We start from the raw sequence: 15,698 nt of genomic DNA on the forward strand, positions 1-15,698 counted from the left end.
GAATCCTCAAAGTTGTACAGAGCCTAGATGAGGCTGTGCAACATTCGACTATAGTGGCGTGCAGTAGGCCTGCAGTCGAGGCAGTAGACAGCCTCTGCAAAGTTCGCGACCTTCTTTTTTCGGTCCGGCTTCCAGCATGTGGAGAAGGCTCAGACCCCGGGCATTCTTATCCCAGAATCCCAGATCCCTTCTCAACCACTCGCCGTCACTAGCAGATCCCTTAACTCGGTTCACGGTCACGGCCGTCATCTTAGTCTCATCGATCAATTCTTCCTTTCTGGTTGTGCACCGAGGTTCTGTCGCTGGCACTTGCTCTCGGCCGTTTCCCCAGGGACACTAACAAGTTTGACAGCTCTCTAAGATGACTTGGGGCGAATAATTGTTTGGCTCAGTCGGCAGACACATCGCCCCGCGTCCGTGTTGATTGCTAAATGGATAGCGTCAAAGCCGTGGAGTGGTCGCGGAGGTGAGCAGTGCTAATCGACCTTTTGGGCTTAGTCTTAGCGACGTGTGGATCTTCAACTCCATCCATCCATCGCTTGCATCTCCAGCCCAGCATCTGGATCCCTCCCGGCTTCCCTCTTACCTCACACATCCTTATCGTCATCCGTTACCAGTCTCCGGTGCGACTCTCGCTCTCGTCCTCACCACATCCGCTGCCACGACCGCGACCGTCATCCTTTGTTGCACCAACGCGCGCGCGCCTCTCGTCCCTGAGCCGACGACACGAACCATCCGCCGAGTCTCCCCTTTCGGCCTTGACGATGCCCATGTGCGGTGGAACAAAGTCTGTGCAGCGCAAGCTGGTGCTTCTGTACGTCTGCTATGTGCGGGGATGCCTCTTTGTTCGCGCGACCGAGGCATGATGCGACAGAACAAGCTAACGTACCTCCAGCGGTGACGGTGCATGCGGCAAGACCTCATTACTTAACGTCTTCACAAGAGGGTATGTAACATTTTTCCATCGCGCCATCTCCGCAGCTCGCTGACTTCTTGGTAGCTACTTTCCAACAGTATAGTGAGTATTGTGCCTGGTATTGAGATACGAATGAGGCTAATGAGGCCCTCTCAGCGAGCCCACAGTATTCGGTAAGGGCGCGCCTGGCACTACCTATTCATGTCGCTAACAAGTACTATAGAGAACTACGTACACGGTTTGTGCGCCTATCCGCAAGTTCTACAAACACGATTGACGCGGTGCTACAGACATCTACATCGACAACACACATGTTGAGCTCAGCTTATGGGACACCGCCGGGCAGGAGGAATTCGACAGGCTACGATCATTGAGCTACGATGACACGCACGCGATCATGCTCTGCTTTTCGGTACGGTCATCCGATAGCATGGTGTTCAACTCGCAACTTACACGACACAGGTCGACTCGCCGGATTCGCTCGAGAACGTAGAAACGAAATGGGTCGGCGAAATAGCAGAAAACTGCCCTGGCGTTAAGCTCGTTCTTGTGGCACTCAAGTGTGATCTGCGGAAGAAGGAAGACGACGACGCCGACGACCAGCAGCCCGAAAAGCCATGCATCGATTACAACGAAGGACTGCGCGTCGCCGAGAAGATCAAGGCACTGCGGTACCTGGGTAAGCGAAGCTACATCTCGGAATCATGGCAATCATTAACGACTTTAGAATGTTCCGCCATGAAGAACAGAGGTGTCAACGAAGCTTTCACTGAAGCCGCCCGTGTCGCTCTGCAAGTCAAGACCAGCAAAGACAAGAGCGGCGGCTGCACAATCCTCTAAGCCATTAAAGACTTCCGCCATTGTTCCCAACCGTATTCTGCCACGAACTACTCGGCCAAATCGAACGCTACATCATGTCTGGATAGACCCGCACTATCCCACACTTCTTGTGATCGCACCTCCGCCGTCATGTTCGCATCTTTAACATCCTTCGTATCTTCATCCATTGCTAGTTCTATGCTTCTCAAGAAAAGGTAGCAAACTGTTTGGTGCTGGTCCAAGTCCAGTTGGATAGGACGCATACTCAGGACGGGAGTGCGATCTGGCGAACAGTGCTCCCTGCATAGACCTTCCCTCGAACCTTTATACTGCTTCGACGCTCTTATACTTTTATTGTACATGTTTGCTCCAGTCCAGCTTTGGCGCTGACTTTCTTCACTTCTTTCCTTGGTTGGGCGGGGTCTACATGCGTTGACGCTCCCGGCAGCGAGAGCTATTTGAATAGATGAGCTGAGTTGACTGAAATTTCAGGGCGAGATGGATGTCACTTCGGATAGAACACAACCAACAGCTCACGCTCTCCACACAATCTTATCGTGGAACTTAGGTGATGCTGTGCCCGTTGAAAGATGTGTTCCCTTTGTCGAATCCCAAGCTCCTAAGAAGCCATAACATCGCTCTCCTCCGCCGAAATCTCCGCCACCTTCTTAACCACCTTCGCCGGCTGTCCCATGACGACACAGAAATCCGGTACATCCTTTGTCACCACGCTCATAGCCCCTACTGTAACTCCCCTGCCAATCGTCACTCCGGGTAGAATAACCACGTTCCCGCCAATCCAGCAGTCATCACCGATCACAACAGGCCTTCCGTACTCGATGTTGTCCCGTCGCGACTGCACCTCCGTCTCATGCGTCGCCGCAAAAATTGACACATTAGGACCGAACATGCACCGATTTCCTATGGTAACGAGCGAGCAATCAAGGATAGTAAGGTTGAAGTTCGCGAAGAACCGGGCCCCTAGGGAGATGTTGCAGCCGTAGTCAATGTTAAAAGGGGGCTCGATGATGATTTCATCGTCAGCTACATGGCCGATGATCTGTTTGAGCATCTTCAGGCGTTCTGCGAAGAGGATATCGAAAGCTTTGCTCTCGTCGATGGTAGCGGGGTCGGGGAACCATGTGTTGTATTTGTGGGCGAAGGCGCGGGCTTTGAAGCGAGCGGCGGTTAGGGAGGGGAGGAAGGAGTTGTAGCTGGGGCTGTGTTAGGCTTTTGTGGTATGAAAACAGATGAATCTTATACAGGTCTGCAGACTACACTAGGACAATGATAAGTAGATAGGAAAGCCTAGAGTTAATGTAGATTTCATCATGTCTCGTTTTTCTCTTGAATGTGGGGAATGTTGACTTCTTTGGAATGATGACAGTGAGGTATTCTGGACTGATCGCGGATAGCAGAAGGTGTATACATACAGCATACCCGAGATCATCTTCTCGTACTCGTCGTTCCAGGGTACATGATTGAGTTTCTTTGCCTTCTCAATCTCTTGTGTGTTCTTCTGTTGTGCTGCCATTCTGAAATGCAAATCGCCGTAGATTTAGATATGTTTTCTGGTCCTTATGCTTTGGTGTTTCCTGGTCGTACTTATAGGCAGTCGCAGTCCATACGACGTACGACGAGCTTGGAAATGACGCCAAGTGGGGTAGGAGGGAATTCACCCCAGATGCAATGGGGCAAAACTTCGCACTTTAGCGCTCAATCCAGTTCAGCTGGAGCAATTGATCACGCAGAGGGTCTGCTATCGCTGTTCCCACATTCCCGGTCGAAAGCAGAGTGCTCCACAGATTTGGCGGCACGACTTCTGACCAGTTAGAGCTCGCCTGAATCTATGCCCTGGGAAGTTCTCTTGTGTCGTGTGCTTGGATACATCATACTTGCGAATCGGTCCGATTGGAGCATGTTCGTTTACTTCTAGTTTTGGAGATGCACTTTGCCATGCCGTCGGAGGTGGAAGGTTGACCGTACTGCAGCTGCGTACAGATTAGTTGTCTTTTTTCACTTCATTTTGAGGTTGTCAAACGAGATACTTCTGCACGAAGTGCTTGTCAGCAATTAGCTCCGTACCTATACTTGAGGGCGAGCGGCACCAGCAGTCAACGGGTGGCTTGAGTTTGTGTCGCAGTTTGCAGTATACATAGTATCAAATCTTAATAATTGGACAGTGTCTAAGTCAATGTGTACGTATACTCTTGAATATTCTTTGTGCAGTGCAACATGAACTGTAGCCACCCCATGGTGGCGGTCTTCTCACGTTTAGTTCACGTGGACATTTTTGCCGTTCCGAAGCGAGCTTTTCGTCATAGACTTAACATCACGCAGCACAACAACACCAACCTCCCGTGGTGCAGTCAATGAAAAGCAGAGTTTGAAAAAGATTGGACTCCTACAAAGCATCGTGAAGCTGTGTTGATCCGGGGAAGTGAGACTTGTGAAAGTCGCAGCCCTGGAGTGTGCACGGGCCGCCAAGATCCACTAGCGCAGCTCGCTTGGTGCACAATGGTCGAATTCTCAACGAGCAACCCCCCCTTCTACTACGTGACTTTCGCGCCCGATTCATCGACAAGCCATCAACGACAATCAACCAAACCAAAAGACTCTCCATAAATCGTCAAAATGGTGAGTTCGAGTTCCCGAGGGTCTGGAGGGCCATGCGAGAGGATTCTCAGCAGGCACACGAGACGCCCGGAGTTTGCCACAGCATCTTCAATTCGCAACCTCTCGCCGCCTCGCCCTGCGCAAAAGTTGTCTCAATGAGGACCTTGGACTAACAATATCCCAGGTTCTCGCAGTTGACCTTCTCAACCCCTCCCCGGCCGCGTACGCATACATTCCCGCCCTTTCGCTTCCGACCTGCGACTAACAAGCGTATAGTGAGGCCCGCAAGCACAAGCTCAAGACCCTCGTGCCCGCTCCCCGCTCCTTCTTCATGGATGTCAAGTGCCCTGGATGCTTCACCATCACCACCGTCTTCTCGCACGCCAACACAGTCGTCGTCTGCCAGGGCTGCTCGCAGGTCCTGTAAGTTTGGGACAAATGGATATTGATACAGGGCATGGGCTAATGCATTCACAGGTGCCAGCCCACCGGTGGCAAGGCGCGGTTGACCGAGGGCTGCTCTTTCCGAAGGAAGTAGGCGATTCGTCGATGTGATGACAGCGGGGATTGATGGGTTACGATGACGACTATCATGGCTTAGGGGTGTAGATCTCATTGGCGCCGATCGACTCGACCGCAGGATAGAAGAGGGATCTTTCGACTCGAGTCAATGCAAAAGTCACAAAAACGGGAGTTCCGGATATCTCAGCGCTGATGGACCACCCTTTTCCTCGAATCTATTTCCTTTTGTTCGGCATGGTCTTTCAGCTTTCATGTACATGCATGTGGGAGGAGAGATAGCATTTCAGAGCCTTTGGATCAGTCGTCCGAGGTGAGGACCGGCTTGCAATCGAGGACACCTACGCATGCTAGCGGTCCTTTGTAAATCAAAGCGTCAATTCCTCACATTCGTTTCTCAGCAAAGAAGTGACCCAGAATTATCCTGTGAACAACATGTCTACATCCATGTATTATACACCGACTTGATCAAAGTCCGTCTATAATGGACACCAGCTCATATACGGGTACTGTACCATCTCGTGTGGAACAGAAACGGTCACAACTTACTAGCATCGCAATGAGAATTGCTCTTTCCCTAGAAAAGAAGGACATCATTCTTGGCAGGATGATTCTGCTCTCCAAGTGGGGAAGCATGGCCGAGACCCCTACCCGGTTCATCGCACCTTCCCTACAAGCAGCCACATGACGAGCAAAACGCCGACCTCCGCCAACTTCACGATTCCTACATAATAGCCGTCGAAACAGCCACTTTTGTCTTAAAGACCAGGAGACAACGCCGCTGCATAACCGTTCGCCTAAAGTGCTTATTTCAATTAACGATTGGACACGAGTCGAGAGCAAGCCACCCCACGTCATCGTCAATACTTCCACTCGCCCTCTCGTTCGCTCGCGCATCCGCGGCTCACGGTTCGACAGCCACTAAAATAGATCAGTGGACAATCACAAGATCAATAAACAAATATTTGCAAGCGCGTCGTTCAAAATGTCCACCTCTTCCACAGCAGGCGCGGGAGCCCCAACCAACCCCCACCCCATCCCTCTGACGGAGTCCGAAGTTTTGATCCGCGGTTTCCTCGCAGCCAACCCGGATCTTTGCGACGACAAATCAAACCCTATCGAGATAATGACTGATCGTTTTACGAACCAGGAATGGAAAGCGCAAATTGATCAAACGATTAAGAATGTCATCAAAGAGGTGGAAAGTGGAGAGAGGGCGAGGAAGATTTACGAGGGCCCGCGGATGAGGAATGGAGATGAAGCGCTGAAGCAGTTGGCCAAGACGGTGGACCACACGGTACTCAAGTTGGACGCGACGACAAAGATGATTGATGGGCTGTGCGGCGAGGCAAGAACAGAGAACTTCAAAGTATGTGCTTCCACAGGTTCGGTGGTGTTTCTTCGGGATGAGGCACAGTCACACCCTTAGAGTTTAGAGCTGGGACACGTGCTACACCTCACCGCTCCCGAGAAAACCAAGCTGACAAGATTTCCAGTCAGTCTGTGTTCGCCTAAACTATGTCCAACGCTGTGTCTCCAACCTCAAAGGTACGGACGTGCTTGTAGCCTGCGTCGTAGGCTTCCATGAAGGAACCCAAGACACGTACTACAAGCTGCAAGAGGCACGTGCTGCAGTGGCAGCAGGCGCGAGGGAACTCGATGTCGTCCTCAACTACTCCCTCCTCACCAAGCACAACCGCCGTGCTTCCCCGCCAGTGGAGCACATCCTCAGTGCTCGGGACTCAGCGATTGACAGCATCACCGCTGCCAACACGGCCAAGAATGCTGGAAGCAGCTCAGCCAGCGACTTTAGCGAGGAGGACTCAGACGAAATTCCCGACTACAGCGCAATCTACAGAGAACTGGCTAGCATAAGAAGCCTCTGCCCTGCCCCAACAACACTCAAACTCATCCTCGAAACCTCGCAACTGAACTCCGCACAAATCCTCGCTGCATCTCATCTTGCAGCCGCCGCTAGCTTTGACTTTATCAAGACATCCACTGGCTTCAACGGACCGGGCGCTAATTTGCCCAACGTGCAGCTTATGGTAGCTGCGGCAGAGTACCTCGCATCGGCCAAAATAGGCAAGAAGAAGATGGAGGTCAAGGCGAGCGGTGGAGTCAGGGATTTGGACACCGCGGTCAAGATGCTGGAGTCTGGCGCAACAAGGCTAGGAACTAGTTCTGGGTTGTGGATCATGCAGGAGGCGAGGGCCAAGGTGGGTGAGGAAAGGGTCGCGGCTGGGCTGTCGTTAGAGGGAAAGAGACCTAGCCCGCAGACGCGGTTGTATACCGATGACTCTGAGTACTAAGAATATCACGTAGAAAGAGTATATCGAAATATGTCGATCGAAGGCTTTTATTGAACTAGACTTCTAATAGGCAGTTGTCTAGTATCTTCCTTGTGTAATGTATGCGCGTGACAGGCTAGAGGTCAGCGATTCCGGTACGACGTAGTGCACCGATCAAGCCTTACGTAGATACCCTAGGTAGTGTGGGCTCTGCCGATAACTCAGCCACAGGCAAACTTCCGCACATTGTCGATGAGACCGCTACAAACAATATGTGGCCAGGCATCATGTACACTATCACAGCATTGTAAGTGAAATAAGACAGACGATGGCAGTTGAAGATTTTTGGGTGTGTCTACATGAAGTATATGTAGATCATCCACCAGCTGAGACCCAGAAGGTATATAGTGCTTTCAAGGACAGGATGACTGTCAAAGAGATTCATCCCATCATGCCTAACGCCTTTCGTCCATGAATCATTCCTTTTGGCGTAAAGTCTACTCCTCGTCCTCCTCGCCGGCGTCCTCGTCACCACCCTTCTCGGCGGCCTTGGCCTTCTTCCTCCTGACACGGCCAGGGCGGCCGCCACCGAATGGCGAGGTCAGAGCGAAGTCGATGTGCTTCTGGGAGTCGAGGCGGACCATGAAGGAGGGGACGTTGACGATCTGCTTGCCGACACTGTGATATTGTTAGTCGCGCGCTTCTCGAGCTTCATACGGGGGGATGCATACCGGATGTGGCGCTGGCGGATCAGGACACGAGCGTGGTGGATAGACTTGGCAAGACCGAGCTTGTAGACGCAGGTCTGGAGACGGCGCTCCAAGAAGTCCTCGATCTTGAGGGCCAAGACGTAATCGAGCTTCATGCGGGACTCGTCCAAGACACCGACACGCACGAGACGGCGAATGAGAGCGTTACCCTCGAAGAGACGCTTGGGGTCCTTCTCGTCGAGAGTAAGGAGCGAACTGCGAAATGTTAGCAAATTCGCATCTCGCAGCCTGCGCATCAATTGCGCGCAGACGAGGACAATGAGCACTCACCGAGCGGCACGACGGATCTTGGACAGAGTCAACTGGACACGCCAGACCTCGCGCTTGTTGCGGAGACCATACTCGCCGACGAGCTTGAGCTCAGTATCCCTAACCCAACATTAACTTGTGTCCCAGACATAAGCGGAGCACGCTCTCGCTCAGTGGCCATGGGGTTGCACATACAGACGAGCGGACTCGAAAGGACGACGGGGGACGCTGTACGTCTTGGAGTAGGAACGGGGAGGCGCCATTGTGGTTGTCGATGAGGAGGAGTCTGCGATTGAGAGAGAAGTTGGTGTTCAAAATCACGGTGGGCTCGGGACCCGCCCCACCGACGTGGTCAATGCGTAGCGAGGCAGTGTGCGCGGTCACCAAATATTCCACAGTCGAACAACACCAGCGTCAACGAAGCCAACACCAGGACAAATTCATACACAATGGGTCACGCAGCCGGTCTCCGCGCGGGTACGCGCTATGCGTACGTTGGAATGATTGCGACACCCCATGCGACGATTGCTGACGCTGCGACAGTTTCTCGAGAGACTTCAAGAAGAAGGGTATGATCCCTCTCTCGACCTACCTCAAGCAGTACAAGGTCGGTGATATCGTCGATGTCGTAGCCAACGGTACGAAACCCCAGATCCACAGCGAAAGCGGTTGAAGCGGAGGACTCATGCAAAACAGGTGCCGTCCAGAAGGGTATGCCCTACAAGGTCTACCACGGCAAGACCGGTATCGTCTACAACGTCACCAAGTCCGCCGTCGGTGTTATCCTCCAGAAGCAAGTCGGCAACCGATACATGGAGAAGCGCATCAACGTCCGCATCGAGCACGTCCGCCACTCCCGCTCACGAGAGGACTTCCTCAAGCGCGTCAAGCTCAACTTCGCCAAGCAACAAAAGGCCAAGGAGACTGGCGAGCCCCAACAGATGAAGCGCCAGCCCGCACAGCCCCGCACCGAGCACATTGTCAGCCTCAAGGAGCAGAAGCCGGAGAACATCACACCCGTGCCTTACGAGACTTACATCTAGACGTGGACAAGTGGGTCCGGGTGGATTGGCTGGCAAAATGGGATACGGATGGTCAACGGCGTGGTTTCTCGGACTTCTCGATTATTCTCCTTCTGCACTTTCTTACGCATGGAAACCGGCGATATCATGGTGCAGATACAGTGGTGTGCCAAAATGGCTTTGAGTGACCCCTCACGCCAATAAACATCATCCTCCAGTCCCAGTCTATGCAGTGTCTTGCTTGTGTTGAAGTGTTCAGCCTCTCGTTGTCTTTCATCGCTGTCAACTGTCTTCACTATGTTCCCATAATCCGGTCGTACGAAGCCCACACCTGCGACTAATGCTTCCATTGGCTCTCTTTCCTGCAGAGTCCTGCGGAATGCCATGCACGCGCCACAGTATACTCTTTCGGCACCTGGTTGCACAGTATACGGTATGACCTCAGTTATCACCACCATCGAGAATTACGTGTACTAGCACCTCGGACAAGGAAACTCGTGAAAAGATGCCCAGCCCCCTACATCAGCATAAAAGCTAACATTGACGAAATCCTAAGGCAACGTAGACTTCTAAGAGGTAGGTGTTCGACTCCAGGGCTCTTTTGTTACAGCTACCACAGCTTAATTCTGTATATCTAAGGAACGAGTGCTGCGTGTTATGCAGGGTGAGCGTTCATTACGCTCTCGCAAGATCGTTTGACACAATACTTCCAATTCTTTGGCATGGTGACCCGGAACACGGCAAACGTCCAAGCTATTTTCCGCTCTCAAAATCTTATGTACGAAACCGGCTCCAGTGTCATCAAGTCGGCGTTCATCTCGTGGAACATAGGAAGCACGCCCGTGATACGAATGGTACGATATGGAAGCAACCGATCTAGACTGCTTAGCGTGAGGCTGTCCCGGAATCCGGTGAGCACTCCGTCGTTCGCGCGGATACACTAGGCGTAAGGTTTACAAGGAACCTCGCACCGTATTCCGAGTACCTGCTAAACACTACACAAGGCTAGTGATTTCGATAACGTGAAACGTGGAGTGGGATTAACAAGGGGTGGGATTTATACTTGTGCTCTCTGCCAGAGCAGATTTCTCGCGATATCACTCTGTTTAAGAAAAGGTCAAAACCGATACCTTAGAGACTATATTATTATTGACTATGCAACTTAGGAAGATCTCGACACAATGTATATTTCTGGGCTCTTTACTTCTATTATCCTCTGCAGGTAGGCAGGTAGAGTCAGGACTGACAGTACGTATTGAAGTTTTGTAGTACTGTTGCCCTCTACCAGCGTAGACGGTACTGCGCTTTCACATCGAACTCAGACACTGACATGTTGTGGAACGGTAGACTAAGTTGGATGAGTGTACGTTGAAAATTGTAGTTGTTATTTGTATTCGGGTATCTCAATGCTACCTCTTGGTAGACAGTGTAGTACGACATAGCTTAGAAACAAAGGAAACAGTAAGTCGCGCCAGTCCAACGCCTACGCTTTTCGTGCTGAACAAACGGTAGTGTACAAGTAGTATCGAGTCGAGGTAGGGACAACGGGGTCGGTGTGCAGTGCAGGTATTTCTGCGGATAGACTAACATGACCACGTCGTTAAGACTAGGTCAAGGGTATGTAAAGTATACCGTCTCATGATGACCTTCGACTGTAGTTATCATTCCAGTCTTTTGATCGTGGCCTTCCCGCTTCGAACTCTTTGTCCTCAGCAGTCTCCACCTGCACACTTGTCTCTGTGATAATGCTGATGCCGTTCCCCTGGGGTGTGTTCTTGATTATCGAATCTTGTGATCCTGCTCGTGTTGGACTATCGTCCTCGTGTAGCGTGTCTTCGAGTCGTGACCGCGTTGTGTAACTGCGCCCGCGGCGGTGATCCACTATTCGTGATAGCCTGTTGCTGCCGCCTACTATGGTGACGGTGCGGGCAGTGGATGTGAGGGGTTCTTTGTTGCTCATGGAATGTAAGCCGTAATGATCGTCGTCGCCTGGTCGTGCCGCGTTCGTGAGGGTCGCAGTGACTGTTCTGTTGTAGTGCCCTGTGCTCAAGTCTCCAGAGACTAGAACCCGTCGTGTCAAGGTGTACAGGAGCGCATCGATCCAGCCGCACGATGTGAGAAGCGAGCCAGCAACAATGTAGAAGAGTTCTGGCATTGGATGACCAGTCATCGCTACCATGCGGCCCACAGCTATGGGCAGTGTGAGGAGGACGTATACGAAAGGGTACATGACCATGAACTTGGTCGCGCGTGTGAGTTTGCTAGTGTCGTTCGCGATGATACTCCGGATGCGGCCGCGCAGGTGGAAGAAGACATGGGCGTAAATGATGATTGTGCCAAACTCAACAATGAAGATCCACAGGTAGTGTAGCCAAAGCCTTTCGCTTTGGTAGTTGTGGGAGACCCAGCACTATTCAGAGTCAGTCCAATCAATTCCCTGATGGAGGAAATTCGGAGACAGATATGCGTACCCATCCTGCAGCACGAGCGAAGTATCGCTCTTGGTACATCGCCGGTCCAATTACCGTGAGGATCAATGCGAAAAACCAGATCGAAAGAATGGACACCACAAACCAAAAGTATGGCAGTTTGTATCCTTTGACCACGCCCAACCAGGTGTGTATCGCGATTGCGAGGACGAAGAAACCGCTTGCGACATCGCTAAATCCAGGTGTGCACAGTCAGTATCTATATCACATGTGCGTCCTATGGGGATGATGCTTACCCAATTTGCAGGAACCAGGCCTGGAGGAAACATGCGCCAGTAGGTGCTACGATCTTGTTGATTCGAAGCCAATGGAAGGATATCGAGAATGCGATGGATTGTTGCAGATCTGCGATTAAGAGATTGTAAATGAGGATAACGTATTGGTTATATCCGACGTATTGTCTGTAGTGTCTCCGCCACGAGATCATTCGTTGGGTGATGAATCCTAGCAGGGCCGTAACTGATAGTAAACTCATCATGGCAAAGATACCGAGGGGAATGAGCCCCGCCCTGTAGACTGGGGTGAGCGGATCCATGCTGTCTTCGACTGCGGAGTATCGCTTTTCGAGAGAACGGTCTTCCAGGGCGGAGGTTATAATGGCCATATCGTAGGGCGCCATAGTTGCAACGGATCGTCGTATGAGTGTTGGAGCGGCCCGATAAGATGGCCGGAGGTAGTTCTGTTCTCAGCTCATCCAGAGACCATGGCCGGCAAGCAGCAAAACGTCGAATCGCGCCTGCAACGAAGCAATTTCGGTCTCGTGCCCTGTGAGATCCAGTGATCACCCCACGATTTGTCGAGCGCCAATTAGCAGGCTACTATGTGACAGGACGTTGTTGAACGGTCAGACAGGTTGAGTAGGTCAGGTGGGATGGGGCTTGGCTTTGTTGTATGCACAAAGGAGGAGTCAACACTAAAGGTATTCTCCGCGAGAAAGATCCACAGCTTAGGGCATGTGCGAAGGATATAGGAAATAATGTCAATAGATGCCAACAGCTAGTCTGAGTGGAGCAGTGTGCCCTGATATGGACCGAACACATGAAAGGAAGGAGATCGTCCAACTGACTTCTGTACCGGGCCAAACGGAAATGCAGGTGCCCCAGACGCGGCATGTTGGACTGCGTGGAGGGGTCCTAGACGATCGCTAAGCTTCTCAGCACGCTACAGTTGCAGGGTTGATGAGAGTAAGTTCGACATGGGCCATTGCGTCCAGGTAGCTTCCGTCCCCTGTCAATCAGCGAGTGTATTGCCAGCCGAGCGGACGCCCAATATTGGCTTCAGGTGCCCCTCTGATACAGGGAGACGACTCGAGAGGCATGCCGTACTCGGGCCCGCCGGGCGACTCCACTGCTTGAGCGTAGACAGGCTGGGTGCTCCTTGTCAGGGACGAGTAAGCTTGACTGTGCAGACACCAAGATGTTGTCGCGTGTGAGTTTCAAGCGGCAAAGGACGGAAAAGAACAACAACAATCCGCCGCCACCACGTGGAGCACGCCCCTGTCCTGCTTCCGAATGGTCTTCAGGGTCAGTAATGCCTGCGAGGAGGCCGAATGCGACAAAGATTTGCAGTGCCACAAAGCGGTGCCATCCGCGGTCTCGCCGTGCTGATGCGTATTCGCATAGTTTTGCGCAATTTGTTGCTTGAACGCCATGGTTGGTCTTTGATGAGGCGTTCGCCTCTGCCAACTGCGCCGCAGCTTGTGCGGTCCGGATTCCTTTTCGACGAGTCGTCCAACCTCCGCTGAATCGAATGCAACATTGGCGTCTTCTTTTGCCGTGCTCAGTTGCGGGGGAGGGTCTGGCTGGGCAATTAGGCGACTGTGGAGGATGCGATGCCAGGCACACTCGTACTAACCGAATGTGCTCTAGGCGTCTGTTAGCCAGGGGGTTGATTGTTGGAGAAATGTTAACCCCTTGGTATTCGTTGCGCGGGCCGAACTGGCATATCTCTTCGCGCTGCCGGTGGGTTCATTTGACACACCGTTATTCAAATGCGTTCGCTGAGCCCACGAGTCGCGCGGATACTGACTGCCGCCGCCAGATTACCACCGGCCAGCAACTACCGTGGTTCGTACCATCACGGACGACGGGAGACATGAGAACTACTTGCGCCATCCCGAATACCAGGCTTGCAGACCGAGGCGGTCGAAGCGCTGGATTGCGTCCGCATGCATACTCGTCCACAATCAAAACTTGCAGTTCTGACGCGCCAGAATGTACCGCCCTGTTGGCCAGAAAAGCAAGCGTGCTGTTACGTGGACCGTCTTGACGCGTTCCAGAAGTTTCCAGCGTCATGCTGCGCCACGGAACGATCATCTATTGTTGGATGACGATAGACAGGTTCATACATCTCCTATTCGACCGCCACGTGCAATTGTTTTGCGGTGGTGAAACAGCGTTCCTGCAGAAAGCTCGTACGCATGATGAACCGCTACCTGGGTGCAGAGTAGCTCCGTCATCATCGTATGAGCGGCGTATCTAGTCTACAGCTGATGCATTCTGCTTCCACTACCAAGGCGTCTAAATGGTGAGGGCGGCAGGGCTCCGTTGTTGGACGGGTTCTCGGGATGCTATGCAGCGCGTTTGAGTCCTGACAACAGGGTCTGCAAAGGTACTAACAGAGTCAATTCATAGTACCCCAGACTTGGCTTCTCCGTACCAAGGAAACGCATGATGGTAGAGAGCGTACTTGGACACACGACCGGGTTTCACCCTCTACCCGCGCTCGATCCAGCCTTGAAGATGGCCCGTGGGACCGGTACCATTTAATATAAGCAGCGTCGAGACCACCTGGGCGAGGAGCCTCGAGGTACATGCGAGGTACCAGCAGGACTTGAGTTTACCCCGCAAGCCGAACAACGGTGGGGCCGTCTACCTCTTTGGATCTAGTATATCGTGGAACGATGCGCGATACCTGGATATCTGCAACGCATCCCGTCTGGCACACCAATCGCACCGATATAAAGGCTATATCAATGGCAATTATAGTTTGTGAAGCGACTCCGAGCCCGTCACCGAACAGGACCGCGGCTTCGATACGCGAACGGAAGAGCTGACTGCGTGGAACCATCAGCAAATCTTGAAACCTTGGAACCTTGGAAGGGAGGCGAAGAGGCTTGACACGACAACGTGAATTTTCCGTCTGCTCATAGGCATTGCCTGGCAGAGATTGGTGAGCCGAAGAAATCCCAGCCTCCAACAGGTAGTACAACATTAGCCGGTCAGCCAATCTCTCCTTGAAGGATCTCTCGTATCTGCAAGCCACCTTGACGACGACAAGACACAACGGCCATGGCTCGAGATCTGGCATAGCGCCAAGTGGCCTGCTTATAGCCGTCATGTACCCAGATACGAGGACAGCGTAAGGATTCGTGTCGCTTTGGCGTCGTGGTTACTAATCTTTAACGTTTACACACACTGCTGAGCTGACTGTCCGAATTCCTCATGTATGGAAGTGTAAGATGGACGTCTGCTACCTGTCCGGGCTCATAGAAAATCTGTACAGGAGGTGCGCAAGCCAAGGTCGCTTTAGCGATGAGCCATTTGTGCTCCGTTACCCCAGATCCGGTCAACCGTGTGTGATCGATGGCGCTACTACTCGATACCCGATGGTCATACGCACCGTTTTGCCAATATCATGCAACGGCAGAGTAACGAAAAGCTAGACTAGCTTAGATGCCTCGGCTTCAAGACGAAGGACCAAGCCAAGGTGACTTTAGGCATAATCCTACTACTACACAGCGCCGTGGCTGTCTCGAGCTGAAAGTGAGATGCAGGTTTCTTCTTCGTATCAACTGCGGCGTCCCTCTATTGCCGGCGACTCGCTTGCTTGGACCTTGGCTCTTCCTTATCGTGAGAAGAATGCTCGTGTAGTGACTTTCGTTGCGTACAACTCCCACGTAAGCCGGTATAGATCAAGCGAGACGTAGTCAAGGTTTCAAGAAGAGTCTGCTCACCATTAGTTACTACAGCTACGCCCTGTTGCTACTAAAGCGTCGGCGCTGTAGT

General features: G+C 52.3%; 8 protein-coding genes across 8 annotated transcripts; 5 read left to right on the forward strand and 3 right to left on the reverse strand.

Moving 5' to 3' along the window:
* Positions 1-338: 338 nt before the first annotated feature.
* Positions 339-2,066, forward strand: BKA58DRAFT_452130 (small GTPase superfamily). The gene is made up of 8 exons (XM_046174414.1): positions 339-814; positions 896-946; positions 1,001-1,018; positions 1,073-1,089; positions 1,140-1,154; positions 1,207-1,328; positions 1,379-1,595; positions 1,644-2,066. The coding sequence occupies exons 1-8, from the start codon at positions 765-767 to the stop codon at positions 1,754-1,756; spliced, it is 603 nt and encodes a 200-aa protein (XP_046028940.1). The 5' UTR covers positions 339-764; the 3' UTR covers positions 1,757-2,066.
* An 862-nt stretch (positions 2,067-2,928) lies between these two features.
* Positions 2,929-3,702, forward strand: BKA58DRAFT_376542 (uncharacterized protein). The gene is made up of 2 exons (XM_046169532.1): positions 2,929-2,949; positions 2,999-3,702. The coding sequence occupies exon 2, from the start codon at positions 3,213-3,215 to the stop codon at positions 3,567-3,569; it is 357 nt and encodes a 118-aa protein (XP_046028941.1). The 5' UTR covers positions 2,929-2,949; positions 2,999-3,212; the 3' UTR covers positions 3,570-3,702.
* A 702-nt stretch (positions 3,703-4,404) lies between these two features.
* Positions 4,405-4,889, forward strand: BKA58DRAFT_435825 (ribosomal protein S27-domain-containing protein; the record flags this gene model as incomplete). The annotated part of the gene is made up of 4 exons (XM_046173372.1): positions 4,405-4,443; positions 4,536-4,573; positions 4,628-4,774; positions 4,829-4,889. 4 exons carry the CDS (start codon positions 4,405-4,407, stop codon positions 4,887-4,889), a joined length of 285 nt encoding a protein of 94 aa, XP_046028942.1.
* A 511-nt stretch (positions 4,890-5,400) lies between these two features.
* Positions 5,401-7,516, forward strand: BKA58DRAFT_89035 (deoxyribose-phosphate aldolase). Its single transcript, XM_046176122.1, has 2 exons — positions 5,401-6,239; positions 6,367-7,516. Exons 1-2 carry the CDS (start codon positions 5,856-5,858, stop codon positions 7,180-7,182), a joined length of 1,200 nt encoding a protein of 399 aa, XP_046028943.1. The 5' UTR covers positions 5,401-5,855; the 3' UTR covers positions 7,183-7,516.
* Positions 7,517-7,658: 142 nt separating this feature from the next.
* BKA58DRAFT_306861 (40S ribosomal protein S9) lies at positions 7,659-8,443 on the reverse strand (the record flags this gene model as incomplete). Its single annotated transcript, XM_046167132.1, has 4 exons — positions 7,659-7,839; positions 7,893-8,126; positions 8,202-8,300; positions 8,376-8,443. 4 exons carry the CDS (start codon positions 8,441-8,443, stop codon positions 7,659-7,661), a joined length of 582 nt encoding a protein of 193 aa, XP_046028944.1.
* A 132-nt stretch (positions 8,444-8,575) lies between these two features.
* On the forward strand, positions 8,576-9,608 carry BKA58DRAFT_89139 (uncharacterized protein). The gene is made up of 3 exons (XM_046176123.1): positions 8,576-8,670; positions 8,724-8,818; positions 8,888-9,608. Exons 1-3 carry the CDS (start codon positions 8,630-8,632, stop codon positions 9,388-9,390), a joined length of 639 nt encoding a protein of 212 aa, XP_046028945.1. The 5' UTR covers positions 8,576-8,629; the 3' UTR covers positions 9,391-9,608.
* An 859-nt stretch (positions 9,609-10,467) lies between these two features.
* Positions 10,468-12,708, reverse strand: BKA58DRAFT_331860 (G protein-coupled glucose receptor regulating Gpa2-domain-containing protein). The gene is made up of 3 exons (XM_046168175.1): positions 11,928-12,708; positions 11,674-11,863; positions 10,468-11,612 (listed from the first exon to the last, which is right to left on the reverse strand). The coding sequence occupies exons 1-3, from the start codon at positions 12,308-12,310 to the stop codon at positions 10,839-10,841; spliced, it is 1,347 nt and encodes a 448-aa protein (XP_046028946.1). The 5' UTR covers positions 12,311-12,708; the 3' UTR covers positions 10,468-10,838.
* On the reverse strand, positions 12,709-14,028 carry BKA58DRAFT_417702 (uncharacterized protein). The gene is made up of 2 exons (XM_046172646.1): positions 13,766-14,028; positions 12,709-13,555 (listed from the first exon to the last, which is right to left on the reverse strand). Exons 1-2 carry the CDS (start codon positions 14,004-14,006, stop codon positions 12,969-12,971), a joined length of 828 nt encoding a protein of 275 aa, XP_046028947.1. The 5' UTR covers positions 14,007-14,028; the 3' UTR covers positions 12,709-12,968.
* Between the last annotated feature and the right edge of the window lie 1,670 nt (positions 14,029-15,698).

The sequence above is a fragment of the Alternaria rosae genome (assembly GCF_020736505.1).
Source record: "Alternaria rosae strain MPI-PUGE-AT-0040 chromosome Unknown BKA58scaffold_2, whole genome shotgun sequence".
In the NCBI taxonomy this organism is placed as follows: Eukaryota; Fungi; Ascomycota; class Dothideomycetes; order Pleosporales; family Pleosporaceae; genus Alternaria; species Alternaria rosae.

Coding starts and splice junctions, on each gene's coding strand:
- BKA58DRAFT_452130 (XM_046174414.1), top strand. CDS start 765: ATGCCCATGTGCGGTGGAACAAAGTCTGTGCAGCGCAAGCTGGTGCTT. Junction 815..895: donor CAGCGCAAGCTGGTGCTTCT/GTACGTCTGCTA, acceptor ACGTACCTCCAG/CGGTGACGGTGCATGCGGCA. Junction 1,596..1,643: donor CAAGGCACTGCGGTACCTGG/GTAAGCGAAGCT, acceptor TAACGACTTTAG/AATGTTCCGCCATGAAGAAC.
- BKA58DRAFT_376542 (XM_046169532.1), top strand. CDS start 3,213: ATGATTGAGTTTCTTTGCCTTCTCAATCTCTTGTGTGTTCTTCTGTTG.
- BKA58DRAFT_89035 (XM_046176122.1), top strand. CDS start 5,856: ATGTCCACCTCTTCCACAGCAGGCGCGGGAGCCCCAACCAACCCCCAC. Junction 6,240..6,366: donor CAAGAACAGAGAACTTCAAA/GTATGTGCTTCC, acceptor CAAGATTTCCAG/TCAGTCTGTGTTCGCCTAAA.
- BKA58DRAFT_89139 (XM_046176123.1), top strand. CDS start 8,630: ATGGGTCACGCAGCCGGTCTCCGCGCGGGTACGCGCTATGC. Junction 8,671..8,723: donor CGCGCGGGTACGCGCTATGC/GTACGTTGGAAT, acceptor ACGCTGCGACAG/TTTCTCGAGAGACTTCAAGA. Junction 8,819..8,887: donor CGTCGATGTCGTAGCCAACG/GTACGAAACCCC, acceptor GGTGCCGTCCAG/AAGGGTATGCCCTACAAGGT.
- BKA58DRAFT_331860 (XM_046168175.1), bottom strand. CDS start 12,310: ATGGCGCCCTACGATATGGCCATTATAACCTCCGCCCTGGAAGACCGT. Junction 11,864..11,927: donor GCCTGGTTCCTGCAAATTGG/GTAAGCATCATC, acceptor ACCTGGATTTAG/CGATGTCGCAAGCGGTTTCT. Junction 11,613..11,673: donor TCGCTCGTGCTGCAGGATGG/GTACGCATATCT, acceptor GACTCTGAATAG/TGCTGGGTCTCCCACAACTA.
- BKA58DRAFT_417702 (XM_046172646.1), bottom strand. CDS start 14,006: ATGATCGTTCCGTGGCGCAGCATGACGCTGGAAACTTCTGGAACGCGT. Junction 13,556..13,765: donor GTCTCCCGTCGTCCGTGATG/GTACGAACCACG, acceptor ACAGACGCCTAG/AGCACATTCGGTTAGTACGA.